Source organism: Drosophila busckii, chromosome 2R, assembly GCF_011750605.1.
Source record: "Drosophila busckii strain San Diego stock center, stock number 13000-0081.31 chromosome 2R, ASM1175060v1, whole genome shotgun sequence".
NCBI lineage: Eukaryota > Metazoa > Arthropoda > Insecta > Diptera > Drosophilidae > Drosophila > Drosophila busckii.
In genome coordinates this window covers 20,790,541-20,811,194 of record NC_046605.1, presented here as the reverse complement: position 1 = coordinate 20,811,194, position 20,654 = coordinate 20,790,541, and the positions used below count along the sequence as shown (strand labels likewise).

The 20,654-nt window shown below is 39.4% G+C and overlaps 1 protein-coding gene across 1 annotated transcript; it reads left to right on the top strand.

The window, feature by feature from the left end:
- The first annotated feature begins 2,201 nt into the window (after positions 1-2,201).
- LOC108596602 (probable RNA methyltransferase bin3) lies at positions 2,202-20,154 on the top strand. The gene is made up of 7 exons (XM_017982533.2): positions 2,202-2,858; positions 13,098-14,263; positions 15,029-16,607; positions 17,251-18,143; positions 18,255-18,702; positions 18,910-19,056; positions 19,117-20,154. The coding sequence occupies exons 2-7, from the start codon at positions 13,350-13,352 to the stop codon at positions 19,906-19,908; spliced, it is 4,773 nt and encodes a 1,590-aa protein (XP_017838022.1). The 5' UTR covers positions 2,202-2,858; positions 13,098-13,349; the 3' UTR covers positions 19,909-20,154.
- The last annotated feature ends 500 nt before the right edge of the window (positions 20,155-20,654 follow it).

The following is a 20,654-nucleotide window of genomic DNA, read 5'->3' as shown; positions in this document are numbered from 1 at the left end:
GTTAAGATGGCGCGTCAGCACGTGCACCCCGCTGTCTTTATTGAAAATTGAAATGTGAATTATTTCTAAGTTATTTATCCGATTTTCACAATCGGTCGAAAACATGACTAGGCAATTTTGATTTATTTCAAGATTTAACAAGATTTTGTATGTCTTATATGAAGCCGGCCGTTTTTTTCGATTTGCGGGAGGGGGAGGAAAAAAAAAAAGATAAAAATAGTGTAGTGTCCTGGATATAGACACCTACATACCAAATTGGTTACTACAAGCTGCCTTATAGTTGCAGAGGAACACGCACTCTACAGACTGGACGACGGACGGACAGACGCCATGCTCATAATCGACTCCAGCTCGCGAGCTGGACAAGAATATACTTATGGGGTCTCCAATCCTCCTTCTCCTGTACATACATTTGAGCAACTTCATAATACCCTTTTTCCATTTTTTACAAACATGTCAAAGTGTATAAAAATTGATCTAGCTGGAAAAAGAAGCTAAAAAAGGAAACTAAAAAATTATGTGCCTTAAAATTATTTCAATGATTACACGTTACACTTATTGTTCCGTAAGAATAAATATTTATTCCGATTATTGATAATATGAAAATTTTTTTTGTTTTAGTGAACTAATAATTATTCCCAATTATTTCAGGATATTTCTTTTCCTAGAAAGGATTTATAGTTCAAATAAGTTTTGCCGATTTTTAATATAAATGCTTTTTATCTTCAATAGCAAATTTATAAAAAAAAAAGATAATTGGAAATGTATTTTACTTGAAAATATTGGTATAATTATTTTGCTGAGGTATGTATATTGCAGTTATTTTGATTATTAGTTTTTCGCCAGAGCTTATCAAAAGGCAGGCCGGTAGTCGACTCGATTTGCTTACGAACAAAGCATGCAGTTTCAATTCCAACGAATAAAAAGCACACAGACACAACTCAAAAGAAATTTCTTTTTAGTATTAATACTTTCATAGTCACACGCACTCACACTTGCGTATGCATATGTATCAACTAGAAAGAAATACTTAAGCAAAGGCAACCGCAAAACATGCTCCGACGACTATAAAGAAATTACAAACGTACTATGGGCACACTTAAACAAAAAAAATGATACTTACAATTAGATTCCCAAGTTACATTTTTTTTTTTTGTTTTTGTGTTTCATTTTTTTCCTTGTGGGACCTAAGTATTTATTCAAAAAGTTGTACACAGAAGTAAAAAGTTTTTGTTTTCCACTGTGCACCGTGGCTACTTCGCTAGTTTGACAGCCACAACGTGGTCCAACGTCTACGTGTGGAGTATGTATGCGATAACTTTGACAACTATAAATTGTGTTATGCTGGTCGTCTCCGCTCATTCGTTCGCCACAGCGCAGGAGGCAAAGGTGGAACGATTGGGCGTTGGGAGACCAAACTGAAGAAGCTCATTGGCAATGCTAGAACTCCCTCTAACTCACTTGCTGTCCTAGCTGCTCTTGCATTCAATGTGCGCTTATCGAATTCGTTTGCTATATGGGGTAATATAGTATATTATTAATATTAACCTATAACTTATAATCTATTATCTAGTGCTTTAAAGTTATTTTGAAGCTATTTTTAAAGATGTGTGGAAATCATTTTGTCAAATGCAAGGACAATTGCAGGCCCGGCCTGCTGGCGATAAAAGAATATAGCCAAAGCCACACAGCTGGGTCGCTTTTAGAAACAAATCTCAATTTAAAATAATCAAACGCACTGTGAAATCACAATCACAAATAAAATAACAGAAATGGCAAAACGAACATTAATTACACATGCTAAGTAAAAAATAAAAATTCCTTTTATTTTATTACCAGTATTACGTAGTGTATTATCTTAGATTGATAACTAACTTGGATGATAGGAATAGAGGAACAGACTGACAGCACAGAAAATTGATTCCGAACAACACACACACAAGTACAAGTCCAAGTATAAAATATACAAATATACGTTTTATGCCTTACACATTTCACGACAATATTATAATATTTTCTGAATTAGCATAAAAAAAGTGCAAACAACCAAAATATGCACAGCCACATACAACATACATACATACATAACACACATTTGTATTTACCAGCCCACACAAACGCACACTAATACATATATACATACATATGTATATGTGCTATCGGTTCTCTCTTACTCTCATGCGCCCCTGTTTGTTCACCACACTCGAAAAGTCTGTCAGTCTGATCGAAAGTCTCGCCGACGCGTCGGTGTGCCAGTCACATTCCCTTTTCAGGCGTTCCGCAGCAACTAAATGCAATAGCTTGGAAACGAAACGCTTCTGTTGAATTTGAAACGTTAAAGTGTTCGGTGGTGCGCAGTTGGGTAATTTTTTTGTGAAGCAGCTGGCTACCGACGGCAAAACAAGCGAATGGAAAACAAAGCATTAACGTGTAACAAAGTGACTTGAAAATAAACAATAGCATTCTCTGCTACAAATTGGCGCTTGGCCAAGCAGACAGATTTTTTAAAGTTTTTAGCAAACAACAACAACAACTAAAAAGTGTCTTCTTCCACTCATATGTATGTGTAAGTGTTTGGGTGAATAGCGCGCGCAGCCGAAAACAACAATTTAAGATATTTAGCCTATGCGACTCTGTGTTTGTGTGTGTAAATGTGCTCTTCTGCTTTTTTGTTTTGCAACAACGTTGATGTCAGCGGCGACATTTGCACGCATAGCACAACGTTGGGCACAGTGGGTCGCACACTGGTGAACGAGGCAAACAATTTTTGGAATCATCATGTATGGCACGTGTGATAAGCTAATGAACCACTGTGCGAGAACAAAATAAAATGGAAATGAAACGAGTAGCAACAACAAGTAATGCCTATTAATAAGCAAGCAATACATATTTATCAATAAGCCCCCACAGAGCGAACAAAAATAATTAAGAGAATAAAAAGAAAACAAAACCACAAATATTTTTTAGTATGAAGCGCAAGACAGTTACATATAAAGAATAGATAAAATCAGCGAGTGCTTTAGAACTTAAATTAGCGCAATGTGTGTGTGTGTGAGTTACCGGCTTATTGGCACCTTAGATTAACATGTTCGTAAACCTCAACAGGGTGACACAGGGTGTGCCAACATGTCCGCCCCTTAAATTCTTTCGAGCTCGTAATTGAAATTTGAATGTCTAGCAATTAGGCAAATTTTGAAATTGCTGCTATTAAAATTTTCGAATTAAGGGCAAAAAAAAAACGATTTTAACATTGCTTTTAATTAATTAATCATAGCTGTTGGTCAAGCAGCATCAATTTGCACATTGTGGATGCGCAAGCAATTTAAATAAAGTGTAACCAATTTCTAATTAAAAGCTACATGCAAAATGGGCAACAAAACAAAAGCACAACAAAACAAAAACAACAAAACTTTAAGCACAGTCAGAGAGCATTAACGCAGCGCTGAGCATCGCATCGCATCGCAATGTGCGAGAAAGAGATAGAAGTAAGAAGCTGCTTGATGGCGGCAGCGCAGCCAGCGCACAATAACGAGTTTAAAGCTGCGCTAGCATACACAAACATGTAACATACACACACACACAGACGCACACGCACACATTGAAACAACAAAAAGCTGAGCATAAGTACTCATATGCCACGACGTAAAAGTTCTCTACTCTTATGCTTTTAATATTATTTTCGCACAGCTCTCAAAAACAAAAAATAATCGCTTTATGATAAGAAAAGAAAATCACAAGCGTTCTTGCGCTGCTGGCGTTGACTGCGTGCTGCCTCTCTTTGACTTCGCTCTCGCTCTTTCTCGTTTTATGTTGGTTACGTTAGGAAAAAAAGGTAAAAAGTAAAACACACTGACATACTGTGGAGCCAGGCAGAGTGCGCTGCTTTTCAAGCCTTGTTTGTGCTGCAAATAAAAACTGGTTTTCAACGCAATTAAACAAACAAAAACGTACAGAAAAAATAACGAAAAAAAAACACTAACTACGTGACAACAAAAGTAAAGCATTTAAGGGCAGGAGTCTTATTATATTAAATAAAAATAGCAACAGCTTGCTCAAAATACTTATTTTTAGACCTTTTGGAAAGTTTATGCCTTAAAAATAAATTGCTGAAATAATTACATTTTTTTTAATGTCAATTAAATTAAAAAAAAAAAAACTATTTAATATTAAAGTATTTTTTAAGTTGCATAAGCTTATATATCAGGACTGTTGGGCAGATCCAACATTCGTTGCAAGGATTTGGAAACCCCAATCAGATCTGGGCTAGTGTTATTTATTAACAGTTAAATGAGTTAAAATTCATCGTCTAATAAGACTGACATCACAGATTAGTCGAAGGAGTAAATAATTAGTTGTCCACACGTTAAAAGATAAAGGAACAAAAACAGGAGCTGTATAATGAAGTTGACTCAAAAAATATGTGGAGTCAATTATTAAATAAAAACAGCAACGGCTTGCACAAAATACTTATTTACAACTGCTAGAAAGCTTATGTTTATTTTTATAAATAAATACCACTGTTTTCATGTTGAACTAATTTCATTTCATATTAAATGCACTCAAAACGCAAATGCGTAAAAAAAAAGAAAAATAATTTATCCGTTTTGCGGCTCTCCTGCTTTGGCCTTCAACTACGATAAAAACAATAACAACAGAGAAGAGAAGCACTAACAATGGCCCGGCCAAGCTGCCAAGCTGTCCAAAATTGGCACAAGAGTCAATGCGCCAGACAAGCACAACAATTGGCCTTAGAGTCAAAGCCGCCTCCCCCTCTCCCCACCACTTACGACTGCTCGGCCATTTGGGGCGCTGTCATAGAAGTTGTTATATACAGAACAAGGCCAAAGGCGGCGTCTGTGTGTGTGTGTGTTGACTTTAAGTTCGATTTTCATTATGCTAATAAGCTTGAGAAATTGCTTCAGTGCATTTTATGTGATATTTTTTTTGCTTGTTTGATTGATTACACTTGCAAACATATGTTACGCTTATGTTGACAAACACATGCAATATATAAACAATTCTACAAATGCTGATAAGGCCCCCCCCCCCCTTCTTATATCGTTTGTGTTACATCCAGTGTCTACAAATCTGCAGCCAAAGTCTCATTAGCCCACGGGACATGTTGAGAGACTCACACACACACTTTCCCGTAAATGAGAGTGGCTCACTCCACGTAATAAGTACAAATAGCGTGTCATTAATGAGGCGTTACCCCCTCCCTAATTTCCTCACATTGACCTCGCCCAATTCCAATTCCACAGCTAAACTTGCAGCTATTCTCTGTAAAAGTCACAGCCAGTCGCCCTTAATTTTAGTCAAGGGTTTCTTTATTCCATTTTGGTTCCTTTATTAGAATGCGTGCATTTAATATGTTGTTAGCTTAATGGGTAAAAATTAATATTATAGTTATTTTCTTTTGGATCGTCTCCATACAAAGTAATTTATAGCGTAACATGTGTAAATATTTTACCGAAAGTCATTTCTCTGTTTTTGTACAGTGCAGTGACTTTCGTTGAGATTCTTTAAGCTATTAATAATCAATTTTTGATTATAATTTTTTTATTTTTTGACTGCATACTTTTATCAAAGCCTTTATTGAATTGAACAGAAATCAAATAACGAGTACAGAGAGTACAAAAACTCCACATAAGAGATTTTCATATTTTACTCATACGAAGAACTCAGAAATTATAGAAGCTAGAGCAAAATCGAATCTTCTCCATTTACCGGAAATATTTAGGGTGTTCACGAAGTGTTGTATTGTTGTAAAAGTGGAAGCTTAGTCGAACAAAATTTGTATGGAATGTGACTTGCAAAGCAAACAAGACCCCAGACTTTGACTACGAAAACTGTCATAACCAGTGTTGTAAAGTCGTAAAAATACTAAAATGTTTTCTCTTTTTTGGTGTTACCAAGTCAGCTATGTATATATTTTACGGCAGCAAGAAAGCATAAAAAGATAGACCACACAACTTGAAGATGCTGGTAAATTTGGTAAAATTGAAATTAATAAAATAGTAATAATTAATAAAATAAATTAAAATTTGTGAGTTAGATTAGATTATAAATAGACAGCCTTTTGCTTTTAATTATAAATTTCTATCATGAACTGCTAGCCATTCCAAAATGGACGCTTCCACACTATTAAAATGCATCTTTAATCTAACAATAATAAAATCAAAGTAGTCGAATAGTTGTCAAGTTCAACTTTGCAACACTTTTTAGTCTACACCTTACAAAATGGGGTGCTCACATCAACAGTGCGGCAAACAAACTATTTTGCAACGATACAATACTCTTATTGAATTCTATGTACAGAGAGCATTGGGGAAGAGTCGACGGTGACGCAGCACTTTTATCTGATGACGTACATACATATATCTGTGTATGGAAGTAAAAGTGTATCAAAAAGTTGGATGCCTCCAAAGTGATCCCATTTGCTGTTTGTTTGTTGACTTTCTGTTTATTTGTGTGCTGTGGCCTGTTGTGCGAGTTTATAATTGGGAAACTTATGCATTGAGCTTATTTTGACATTTTTTTTGTACGGTTAGCGACGAGGTAATTAAAATACTGAGAAGCATTTAAAGCTTTAAAAGTTTGTAGACGTAGACGTGTGAAAATTGATAGTTTTCAATTCTTAACAAATTGACTGCAAGTTGAAAAATTGCCATCAAACCACAAAACGCACAAGCAGAGAAGCACTGAGAAAGTGTGTGTGTGTGTGTGAGAGGAGAGCACTTGCTGCTACTTGTATTCAATTTACGGCATTCAAGCTGTTGACACAAAAGCTACCATTTGATATGGTTGACTCTCATGGCTTCGCTCTGACCTGCTTGCTGTCAACTCCGTCTCTCTCGCTCTCTCTCCCTCGCTCTCTCTCTCTCTCTCTCTCTCTCTCTCTCTCTCTGTCACTCACAGCTAAATTGTATCCTTGTTATTAATTAAGAAGCGAGCCAAGTCTCACTCTCAGACCACAGCTACTAAGTGTGTGTGTGTGTGTGCTTGTGCGTGTGTGTGTGAGTGAGAAGGCTAATGGCAAAAGCTGCTCTGCTTCGAGTTTTATCTATGACCAAACAAGCAGCCAAAGGCATTTATTTCTTTTGCCTCTGTGTGTGTGTTTATGTCTACTTATTTGTCTTAGTGTGTGTGCTTGTAGGTAACTTCATTTAACTTAATCCGCTTAGTAATTACTTGCTCCTTGCACTTTTAATACTCAAAACTGAATTTCGGATATTGTGCATTTTAAATTTAAAGGTACAGCCAATTCTGCGAATTGATTTTGATTTGATTGTAATATGCTAATTTCCAATTATGTTTATCCAAATACAAATGCTCGCTGTCTTAAACTCAGATTCAGCCAATTCAACAAAAGGCAATCAAACAACTGCACACAATGCAAACCATTTAACGTGCTTTTCCGCTTGGCAGTGACAGACAGAAGACTCGAGACTCGAGACTGGCGCTGGCGGCCAAATAAGCCAAATAAAACAGAGCGAAAAAGAAGTTGAATAGCGGCGCGTCATGGTTCATGTTTGCCATAGAAAGCTGGAAATCTATTTCTCTCTCTCTCGCTATTGGTATTATGTATTCCAAGCATATTTCTAACTTTAACTTGCAACTTGGTTTTTCTTTTTTCGTTCTTTGCCCCACATTCGGTTTATTGGCTGCGCATGAGGCGAAGCCAGTTAAGCTATCCGAAATTCGCGAATTGCCTCAAACTGACATTGAAAACTTTTTTAGTTTGCACTTGGTTGTTAACAAGCTGCAACTAGCACTGTGTACCTACATTAACAACTTTTGCCAATTAAACTTTAAAAACTTTGCCATTATATAAAAAACAAATAGAAATTTGTTAGGAAATTAACAAACCAAAAAGGTCAGTGTGCTTTTAACTTATTTTTTCTGTTCGTTCTGCTATTCATTAAATATTTTTTGCACTAAGTTGTATTACCCCACGACCCACTTACCGAGCCCCCAAAGCTTGTGTGCGTCTGTTATTCGCACTTGCCTTTAGGAGCAAAGGCAAAAGGGTTCAAACAGTTAAATTCTCTGCTGCGACAAATTTTTAAACAATCTCAACTTTTACTAAATTTAGCTTATTATTCCTTCTGCAACGAAAGTATATACATGATTGTATATGTCGGAGAATTAATATAAGGAGTATTTGAAATGCGCGGGTTATGTTTGACCGTTAGTATGGGATTCAATGTATAGGCCTGGATCAGTGATGGAAAAGGATGAATGGTCACCTAATATCAGTAAATGACAGCTAAGCAACGTGAAGTTGGCTTCAGCTGTTGACATGGTGCATCCTGCCTCTTTTCCTTTGTGCTGTTGGTCGAGTAAGACGTGCCGAGGAGATTCGTTTCGCTCTATATATATAAACAAGATAATTAAATATGGCCATATACAACAAATCCGTCTCCGAAATAAATGTATTTGACTTGATTTGAAAGTTTGATGAAAATGGTTATTGGTGTAATATGGATGATCCATTAAAATTCCATTCTGTGATACTATTCCTATTGTGTTTTTACTTGTTAGAACAGCTTCGTGGTTTTGCATTCGGTTGAATTTCCATTTTATGCCAATTTTGTATTTTATTATATTTGTGCCACAGACCAATCCGCGGATAAATTTCGAGTGGAATGAAACATCGCTCAACCCACTGGAAATGCTTTCAGCGGAATTCTATTTCGCTAGTGATTTGTCTGGCCCTACTGATTATCTTCATATTCTATCCTAATTGGATGACAAAATCGCTTTAGCCACCTTTCTATCATTTATTAGCTGCCGACTTAATGCAGATTTTGAATAATTAATGTAATTTAACAACTAATTTAATTTGTTGGACCCGCTTGGACTCGCCTGCACCTTCATGTCTGTAGTTAGGCAATCGATTGTTTGATTGATTTAAAACAAAACAAATGACAGAGCTATAATTAAATTGCCTTATAATTCCTTAAACTAGTTTTATTCCAATAAGATGTCATTATGCATCAAAAAACATCCTTAAATCTCTGTCTAAAATAATACAAAACTGTTACCTGATAACTCATTGTTGACCATTCGTTGATTTTTCTGCGTATTGTTTTTCATATTTTTTATAAACTTTGCCCGCGCTTTTTTCGTTTCCTATCTCTTTCTTTCTGTTCATAATTTCCTAGTCGCTGTCGCTGCTCATTTTCATTAATTTGTCACTGTAATTTTATTTTCTTCAACCTCCACCCACTTCTCTCTCTCTCTTTCGCTGTTGCTCTCTCGCTTGCTGTTTGTGCATAAATCATTAGTGTGCCTGAATGGAGCGCAGCAGAGCGTTGAGCTGGGCGCTCATAATCATTTAATGTACCGTGCGCAAAAGTTATGCAGCATCAGCTATTCCTCCGCCTCCTCCTCCCGCTTCTTCCCACTTAATTTAGCATTTACTGATTGCTACTACGTTTGCTATTTCAATGATTACACTTGTATATTATATAATGTGTATATACCATTCGATTGATGTCTTGCCTTATGCAATTGATTAACTATAAGAACAGCTGACTTCAGTTTGAGAATTTCTTTCAGAATATGTATACTCGCACTCTCTTTCTCTTCTCTTCTCGTTCCTTATACTTTTTTCGTTGCAACTGCAACTGACAAAGACTTGTAATTTTCTTTTTCAACTACAATTTGAAGCAAAACCTCTCTGTGTGCTGCTTGTAAGCCAAACTTTAAGAAGTATGGGGAAACTTGCGAATAGTACATGACTAAAGGGTAAGAAAAGTGCATTGGCAACAAACTTTTGGCCCAAACCCAATCGAACAACTGACAAAGCTGACAAAGTGCAGTCTGAACATAGTTTTCGGTTAAGAAGTTCCACCTTTTTTCTTTTTGTTGCTCTCGACCATTGTTCTCAATTTAAATTCTTCTATATATACTGTTTTATATTTTTGCAATAACTATTATGTCTTGACTTTTGTAACGCAAGCCAATTGTAACTACTGTTTATTAATAGACACTTGTTTCTATGTGTTTTAGCCAAAGTCACACAATCCGGGCGGAATAATAATAAACCCTAACAAAAAGACAATAGTAATAGTAACAGTTCAGTTGAATAGGCGTATAAGACGAAGGTAGGAGCGTCAGATTAAGTGATTAAAATTAAAAATAAAATAAGTTATCTCTATAGTCAATTCTAGGATGTTTTCACCACGGAATCATAGTTCTAAAATTAATTCCTGGTTCGAGCAAATACTCCCTTGCAAATGTCCTGAAACATTTCGTGCTTGTGCATGTGTGTACAGAGTCTTTTGCTGTCGCCTGCGCCCGACTGTGCATTCTAATTCTTTTTGTTATGCTATGTGGGCTCATGCATATTTAAGGCGCAGGACTTGTGACAACATATGTGGCACACACGCACACACTCACACATAAACATACATTCATACATACATACATACATACATACATACATACATACATACATACATACATATGTAGACAAATATAAACAAGTTGAAGCTGGCGGCATTGTGTGTGTGTTGGTTGCGCATTGTCAACAAGTCGCCTAATGCTTCTGGCTTTAAATAAGACACGACAGTTGAGCCGGCAAACAACTGCTGCATGGCCACGCCCCCTAACCCGCCCCCACCAGCTGCGAGGTGCTAAGACTGTGCTTAATAATGATGCAACATTACATACAATACATATGCAGTGCGAGACGCTTCTTGGCAAGCTTTGGCCAACGACGTGTGGCAGCCGCAGGAGGCGCTAAACAAATGTGTTGCTATTTGTATAAATGTATGTATTCTTCTTTCGCTGGCAGAGGACTCAATTACCGTTGAGACACACCTGTGCTTTAAATTCTTTTGCTTGCCGTGCTTGCGTTGCTTCGTCGTCGAGCTAATAAAAGGTAAACTTGTCAAAATAAGTTTAGCATTAGCACAGCTACCGGCCCAGAACGGATGACTGGCAACACGCCCACAACTTGCCACTGCCTCTTGCGACAAATAAACTAATTTGATTTGCATACAATTTACATTTTGTCCATTTGCCATCATTAGAATGTTAACAAAATTGACAATTTCCGTGAGCAAAAGCCAAAGCTACTGCAAAAAGAAAAAAGATTTCTTTCACTCTTGCTCTGTGTCCCGAATTTGTCCCAAATTTGCCTTGCTTACAATTGTTAGTGGACAACCTTTTGGCACAAAACAGTTTTGCACATTTTTATTTTAATTAAAAGTGTACGCTTATTTATAATTTCTTAGGTAAAATTAATCGTATAAACAGTTGATTCTTGTTTGTTTTCAAAAAGGGCACCAAGTCATTTGAACTTGCTAAAGTGAGGCTGAAATTATAATTTATTTATATTTTGGGTGAAACTTGTATATGAGAATTTGTGGTGAAAAGCGGAATATATATTTAAATATTATTACTAATGTCGGTTAAGCGAAGTTTCTCTTTTCTAGAAGATGTCGATTTCATAAATTCAAAGTCGCTTGGGCATTGATAAAAAATCGATAAATGCAGTTATTAAATACATTTGTTTCTCCCGAAATTCCAAAATTAGAGCTTCAATGACTTTTATAAAAGTAATGTAATCATGAGAAAAACAAACTAAGAGCCGCTATACAAAAGAGTAAATATTTTTATATGCGCCATAAATTTAACAATTTGACAAATTCTAACCATAAAACGGTAATTTGGGAGAATCTTGAAAATACTGCTTTTGACAATTTTTATTTCACATTTCACGATTTGGAAGTCAAATTCATTTTACCAAAAAAGTGTCGAGCATACAAAAGACGATTTATTTAAAAAATACCACTTCTTAATATATTAAGCGATATGTATCCTACAATATCTATAAGCGATATCTCACAAATGTGCAAAAAAAATGTTGGAAGCCGAACGCCTTATCTTTTAATGGAATGTAAAAATTTCAAAATCTTATCCCCTAGATTCAGATTTTCCGAATGTTAAGAAATCTGCTATATAAGTTAAAATAATCTGAAGTATTTGGGTCCAGCCAAAATGTATGTGAGTACAAATTTGTTATAATAAAATTGTGATAAATTGAGATAGCCAATTCCATATAAACAAGAGATTGTGGAAAGCTTTGGCTTAACCTCCTACATTTCTTATAAAAATAATGATGCCAATTTGCATATTATAAATAAACAGGAAAACCCATATTCACTTACAGTATTCGTACAATCATAGGAATAAACATACATGAGCAGCTTTAAGCTGTCTGATTTAAGCTTCAAGTGCTGTTGAATTTCGTCAATGAAGTGGGGGTATGGGCTATCTACTTACATTCGACTTACAAGTAGTTAGTAGCTACTGTGTAGTTCTCTGAATTTGTTAGCTCGTGTTTTTTACACAAAAATCTGTTTTCGACTGTTTGGAATTTTCGGTAAAATTTTGCATTTGGTTTTGGTTTCGTTTTGTCTTTTTGGTTGTAGGGATTCCATGGCTGTGCTGATTGTTTTTTCGTCCTCCCCCACAAAAACCAACAGCAGCGTTGGTGAGGAGCTGCAGCCACAATTTGCCGTGTAAATATTAATGCATTGAGTTGAGTGTGTTTTTTACCATAGAGGAGACTACGCTTCGTTTTTAGTTTTCTCTTTTTTTTTATTTTTTATTTTTTATTTTTGTGGCAGCAGACAAGGACCCCCATACTATGTTGAGTCACGCTAACATCTCTAGTCGTTGCTATGGCGTTGCTAATGCTTTGCTGCATATGTATGTGTGTGTGTTTCTCTCTCTCTCTCTCTCTCTCTCTCTCTCTCTCTCTCTCTCTTTGTGTGTCTGTGTGCTACATTTTTCAAAGCTTGTTTGTGACTACTCCCCACTCGGTTTGTCCCTCCAGTCCGTCGACTATGCAAATAATGAATGCAAAATATTGCTGAAGAGTGTGTGTGTTTGTGTCTCTGTATGTGTGTGTGTTGGGTTTGAGGCGAAAAACAAAGCGCTGGGAAGCTCTTAGTGGAAAATAGTGCTGGTGCTGCTAAAACTGCATAAGGACCTCACAGCACTTAAATTTGCGCTAGCGTTTATTAAATTTTCAATTAATTTTTGCTTACTTTTGTCTATTTGCAACAACTGTGTGCCAGGCAGGCAGGAAGTGTGAACGTGAAACGTTTGTGAAGAGATTAAAGTGCGCACAACAGTGCGTATGATTGATATCATAAAAAGCAGAAATTACGCGTAAAATGCCAAATGCAAACGTGTGAAAAGTTGAAAATGAAAAGAAAAAAATAACAATAACTAAATGAAATCGTATTGTGTATTCTCTATAAATATTAAGCATAAAGTCTCTGAAAAGAAAATTGTGCACAAGTCAAAGAAAACCAAAGTTTAAAATAATGGAAAATACAAGGAGCGTAAGTCCGCGTGATTGTCGCGTCACCAGATCAGGCATGACGCCTACACGACGCCCACAACAGAGTCCTAGACGACAGCAACAACAGCAGCAGCAACAACAACAACAACAACAACAACAGCAGCAACAAATAGGCGAACAAGCAGCATGCGATGAACAACAAATTAATCAAACTAAAACCAAAACAGCAACAGCTCCGCCAGGTGGAGCTAAAGTGAAAACAACGGCTGCTCAGCAGCAGCATCAACAACAACAGCAGCAGCAACATCAGTTTCGTGCGCCCGCACAGCAGCAGCAAGGCGGCAAGCAAAAGAGCAACAACAACAACAACAGCAGCAGCAACAGCAGTAGCAACAACAACAACAGCAGCAGCGGCAGCGGCAGCGGAAACAAGGCGTGGAGCAAACGCCAGCATAAAACTGGCGGTAAATACAACGCCAGCGCATGTGTCGGCGCTAATGCGCAGCAACATCATCACCATCAGCATCATCATCATCATCATGCCAATGGCAGTGGCTCTGCCGCGGCTGCTGCTGCTGGCGGCGTCGGCGCTAACGTTGGCGCTGCAGCGGCTGCCAGTGCTGCGGCTGCTGCTCACAAAGCGGATCTGGAGAACATACAGCACAATAAGAATCAAATTGCTGCACATGCTCATGGCGGCCCGCATCATCTCAACGCTTCACATCACAGCGGTGGAGGCGGCGTTGGCGTTGGCGGCGCCAGTGGTGCTGGTGGTGCTAACAACAGCAATCATCATCATCATAGTCACAATACGCGACTGGCACAGATTGCGGCCGCCGCTGTGGGCAATATACCGCAAATGGATTCAAAATTGGGACATGGCGGTCATGGTCTGAAAGGACAGCAGCAAATGTACAAGAAGATGCTGTCCCATAGGTAAGCAAATTTCTTTTTATACGCAACATTAAGGGTACACCCTAATTAGAAATTTAAAAGATCAATTTTTTTCGGCTTTACATTGTTTATCAAATATTTAAGAATGCCTACAAAAATAAATAAAAAAGTATTCATAGAAATAAAAATGCGGATAGGCTTTTATAATAGCTATCAAAGCACATCACAAAAAGTAGTCACTAAAATAAATTGTTGAATCCCTCAATGAGCGGTAAGGTCCCAGGGGAGCTTTTCAATTTTTAAATGCATAGGAGAGGTACCCTTGACAGAACTCCTATTTCTCAATAAAGGTCTTTTAAGAGTAATTGCTTTTCTTCCTCGTTGATCAGCGTTAAGGTTTTCGGAATCTTTTTGAATTTTATAATGAATATACCCAAAAGGTCCAATAGATAAACATATATTCTTTAATTAATGTCTTGTGCATTTTTTAAGACTAGTTTGTTTCTATTGGCTGAGAAATTAGAGGAAACCCTTGGTAAAAAAAAATTAAATTAATTAATACAAAATAAAAATAAAATAATAAAATTTTGGCTTTATATTAAAATTCAAATTGTGCATAGCAAGAATCAATTTGGGCTGTTTTTTTTTAATTACCGCTGAAATAAGGGTTAACAAGTTACCGCTAATCCAAGTATTATTTTTGGGATATTATTATATAAGTTTAAATTTCAATGAAACTTAAAGCTCACGTTAAGAATATAAACTTATCTAGAATGTTTAGTAAAGACTTGAACTGTCTATTTACAGAGGTCATCACCATGTGCTGTGCGCTGGCAACAATGCGAATCACACTTGCTGCCTGGTCACAGGTTGCAACGGCAGTGTTGCCTCGGGCGGTGGTGGCGGGGGAAAGGACAAGCAAAGTAACGCAGACACCAGCTCACTCAGCGGGAACAGCAGCATTATTTCCAGCAATGCCGCAGCGGCGGCAAATTCTGTGCACTACTGCTGTGGCAGGTCCAAGTTCTTCTTGCCGGAGAAGCGACTGCGCAAAGAGGTGATAGTGCCGCCAACAAAGTTTCTGCTGGGTGGCAACATCTCGGATCCGCTGAATCTGAACTCATTGCAAAATGAGAATACATCGAATGCCTCGTCGAGCAACAATACGCCGGCAACAACGCCGCGGCAATCGCCGATAACAACGCCGCCCAAGGTGGAAGTGATAATACCACCAAATATTCACGATCCGCTGCATTTGCTCGATCCAGTGGACTCTATGGAGTACGAGAAGCAGCTCACTTCGCCCATGAAGCGTGGCGGCGTGCTGACACGCAACAGCCATTTGAAGCTGCAGCAGCAGCAACAACAGATGCACTATCGACAGCACAGACCGCGCAAGAATCGCAAGAGGAGGCGTTTCGATTCCAATAATACCTCCTATGGTACGGACGATGGCAAAAGCGCTGCTGAGCTGGGCGCTGAGCCGTCGACGCTTTCCATTTCACTTGGTGATGTGCCAGCTGCAGCTGCAGCGACAGCAGCCATAATAACGACAGGAACGACAACAACAACAACAGCAGCAGCCGCTGCCGCAGCAGCGACAGCATCAATTGAAGCAGCAGCAACAACTGTGGCCGCAGCCGCAACAAGAGCAGAAACAATTGAAATCACAGTTGATGAAAGCAGCGGCGCATTAATAGCAAACACAACAAGTTTACCGTTATTGTCGGCAGCCTCGCCTGTGCTTGCGCCACTGAGTGCTGCGCTGCTAAGCGAAGCTGCAGCCTCTGCTTCAATGGAACTTATGGAATTGGGCCAGCAGCCAGCGGGAGCGCATACTCTGCGCTCTCGCTCGCCGCAAGCAGCAACCACTGCCGCCGTCGCAGCCGAGGTAGAGGAAGCGCTGCCTGCATTGTTGGTTGCCGGCGCACAAACGCACCCGATGCAACAAATGGAATGTAACATGAGCATGGCAGCTGGCATGCCATCAACAGCAGCAGCAGCACCAGCCGTAGCCACACTACAACAACAACAACAACTGCAACAGCAACTGCAACAGCAACAGCAACATGTGGCCATAATTGCCGATAACAACAATGTATCATTAAGCTCCGCTGCTAGCGGTATTAGCAGCGCAGTCGGCAGTGAATTACTCAGTGAAGTTTCTGCAGCAACGTCAACATCTGCTGCGGCGCTGGCAGTGGCGTCAACGCTGGCCGAACGTCGTGCGGTTGTCAGTCGTGATTTGCGTTTGGAGTTGGCCGATAGCACGTGCTACGGTGTGGGCGGCACGGGCTTGAGCTTTGGCGCGAGCAGTGCTGCTTGCGTTGGCAGCGGCAGCAGAAAACGCAAAACAAGCGAAAGCAACAACTCGCTGAAGAGCAAGGTGAGTGGTTACAAGTGGAATTGAAATCAAGTGGAATTGGATTTCGCTGACTCTCGCGCGTGCCCGCTCTCAGAGAGTGAGCATGGGTAAGATTGAGTGGGTGGGGGAGGGGGTTAGCAGGCACTGGGAAGATAGGTCTATTGCTTGCTTTGTTTTGATTGCCTTTTGCCGTTGCTCTTTAAGTTGTGTTTCGTGTTTGGCTTTTTTGTTTTTTAATTTTTATTTGGTGCGGTGTGATTGAGGTTAAAGGGTCAGGCCCAAAATACGGAGCTAAGTAATAGCGTTGCTTGCTTAATTGCTCGCATGTCGGAATAGTAAATTTTTTATAAATGCTAGTTACAACGACGAGGACCGACTTTGCGAACACTTTACAAACAAATTTTTTATATTGAAAAATTAAACGTAACTGAACTTAACAACAGTTAACTTTACGATAGCTACAGGTTAAATTACTTTTTTCAAAAAAGTTTTGATTATTTAAAAAATTTAAACTGTATTGAAATAAATCTTGTGATGCCATTTATGGAATGAACCCCATTGATTGATAGTTCTGATATTAGTAAAAAGGGATTATCAATTAAAACGCATAATTAAAAACTGAAATACAAATCTAATAAATGAAATTTGTTGTTTTGTCTTGTAGAAATTTCATCGTCATGATGCTATGGATAAAATTGTCAGTCCAGTGGTGCCACAGCCTGGGGCATGGAAGCGACCACCGCGTCTACTACAGCCAACGGGAGCACGTAAACCGAATACGCGTCGATCGACATCCTTTAGTGAAACTGAGCAATTGAGCCCCGTAGAGGAAATTCCGCCAAAGGCGCTTATTGAACGTAAGTACTTGGAAGTTAATTTATTATTATGTCAACCGCTAATGCTCATAATATTATCAGTGGAAATACCTCGAGACGATACGCCAGATCTACCGGAGCATGGATTGACCAGTCCACTGAGCACTATATCAGCCACCACTTCGCATACAGTTGGGGAAGCTGAGGCCTCAGCTGTGGCTGTAGATGAGGCAGGCGCAGCGGCTGCGGCAGCGGCAACAGCGACGCAACCTGTAGTTGTGGGTTTGATGCTGGAGCCATCTATAATACCGCCGCTGGCTGTGAAGTTGCCCAAATTCCGTGAGGATGGGCTCAAGTATCGCTACGGCAATTTCGATCGTTATGTGGACTTTCGTCAGCTCAATGAATTTCGCGATGTTAGACTGCAAGTGTTTGAGCGGCATGTGGAGTTGTTTCAGAATAAGGATATACTGGACATTGGCTGCAATGTGGGCCACATGACCATAACAGTGGCGCGACACTTGGCCCCCAAGAGCATACTGGGCATAGACATAGATCAGGAGCTGGTGGCGCGTGCGCGTCGCAATTTGTCGATATTTGTGCGCATACCCAAGGAGGAGCGAGCCCTGTTGGAGCTGAAGAAGGAATCTCCAGCGAGTCAGCAGGCTGAAGTGGATAAAGTTGAGCCTAATGAGAGCAACTTGCATAGGAGGACGCGACGCGGCAAAAAGCGACGCAAGGCAGCAGCGGCGGCGGCGGCTGCAGCACGACAGCAACACCAACTGCTGCTGCAGCAACAATTACACGCCCACGCCCACCATCATCATCACCATCATCATCATTTGCATCATCACCATGGTCATGCTCATCATCACCACCATCATCATCATACTCATAGTCACTTTGACTTGCAGCAGCATCAAAAACTGGACGCTTTGCTGGTCAAGCCTCACGAATTTTTCCCCATTTCTTTTCCGCTCACATATGGCGGCATACCCCACTTACCGCCCGCCGACAAATCACCCGCCAGCAGCAGTCTGTCCGGCAAAAACCAATTCCCGCAAAATGTATTCTTTAGACACACCAACTATGTGCTCAAGGACGAATCCCTAATGTCCCACGACACCCAGCAGTACGATCTCATCTTGTGTCTATCGGTAACCAAATGGATCCATTTGAATTTCGGCGATGCCGGCCTCAAGCTGGCATTCAAACGCATCTTCAATCAGCTGCGACCGGGTGGCAAACTCATCCTTGAGGCACAGAACTGGGCGAGCTATAAGAAGAAACGCAATTTAACGGTAGGTTAATAATAGGGGTAAACATAATTGAATTTTAAGAAGTAATCAGTATGAACTAGAAAACATTTATTTATTTTCTACAGAATATAAAATGTGTAATGCTCATAATAAAGTAGACAGATCTTATAGAATGGGGTAGAATAAGAAGGAAATTATTACTTTTTTATTTATTTATTTACTAAAATACATTTCCTATTATGCTTACAGCCTGAGATCTACAACAACTACAAGCAAATTGAATTCTTTCCAAACAAGTTCCATGAGTATTTGCTTGGCCCCGAGGTGGGCTTCAGTCATAGCTACACGCTGGGCGTGCCACGTCATATGAACAAGGGCTTCTGTCGTCCCATACAGGTAAAGTAGTGCTCCACTAAAGAATCATTTGTAAATTTTAACAAATTTGTTTTGCTTTAGCTTTACGCCAAGGGCGACTATACGCCGAATCATGTGCGCTGGAGCGATGCGTACTACCCGCAAACACCCTACGAAGCTTATCGCGGCATTTATGCCACCTTGCCGGCGCATCGAATGGGCGGCGGTGGCGGCAGCAGCGCGGGCGGCAGTCACAGCGGACACCATGCGCAGCTGCATTTGATGAGCAGCTCGACGCGCTCGCAAACTTATGATACTCCGCATTATGCTGGCAGCGCTTCGGGTTCGGCGAGCTGCAGGCAGACGCCCATGTACCAGCATCAGCATACCTACAATCCGCTGGAGACGGACTCGTATCAGCCCAGCTACGATATGGAGTATCTGAACCATATGTATGTGTTTGCCTCGCCGCTGTATCAGACGGTTTGGTCGCCGCCCGCGTCGCTGCGCAGGAGCTCCTCGCATACGCCGGTGTTTGGCAGCGTGCGTGAGGCTGAGCTGGATGGTGATGGCAGCATTGGGGGCGGTGGCAGCGGCGGAGGCAGCTACCATCGACATGTCTACCCACCCAATGACGAGACCTGTTCGCCCAATGCGAATGCCTGCAATGCTTTTAATTCGATACGTGACGCTGATACGGATGACTCCAATCAGCTGCCAGGCCTGAGTCGACGTCATGTGTATGCCACTAATTGTGGCGAGAGCTCGTCTTCGCCACAAGTGAATCATCATGAGGCGGCTGGCGAGTTTGTGGATGCGCTAATGGATGATGAGCAAAAGAGTTTGCCAACGGGCAGCGGCAGTGCCGCCTACTGTGATTTATCTGACGCTTAAGCAGGCGCTGACCAGGGGGAACCAATTGTGTCAAAAGAAGAAAAATCATGAAGAAAAATCAACAAAACAACTAACAAAATTATAATTAATATTAATATTATAACTGAGGTCTGTTGCATAAAAATTAATGCTAAATTCAAAATCAAATTTTGTACCGAATTCGTAGCAGACCTCAACACGTAAACGAGACGCTTATGATTTTTGTAATACAAGTATATACATAATATATATGTAGTAGGTATATATATATATGTATATATATATACATATATATGGTATAGTAATGAACTGGCATATATTTTTTATATACATACATAGTAATTTAGTGGCATTAAATACATACATACTTAACTGGTAGTATAGTAGCTTTTAGTAATTAGCATACCAGAGAATATTTGCTAAAATGCTTTATGAAGAATTTTCGATTTTTGGATTTTATTGTTGTTGGCAGTTCAAATCTAAAAACTAAGTTTACTTCTATTATAAATTCAGTAAGCAATATATGATATACTTTACGTAAAACTGCAGTAGCTTTATCAAGCAAGTTTATTGTGCTATATACATATATACACACACACTTACTCATGCGCATATACATACATATATTAAACAGAAATCCTAACTTCAATATCCCACAATTGATTAAAACTATTTTTGAATAACATATTTTGGCAAACAAATGCAAAATTACAAAAAAGAAAAACAATAGTCATAATAAGTATATATATATATATATATATATATAT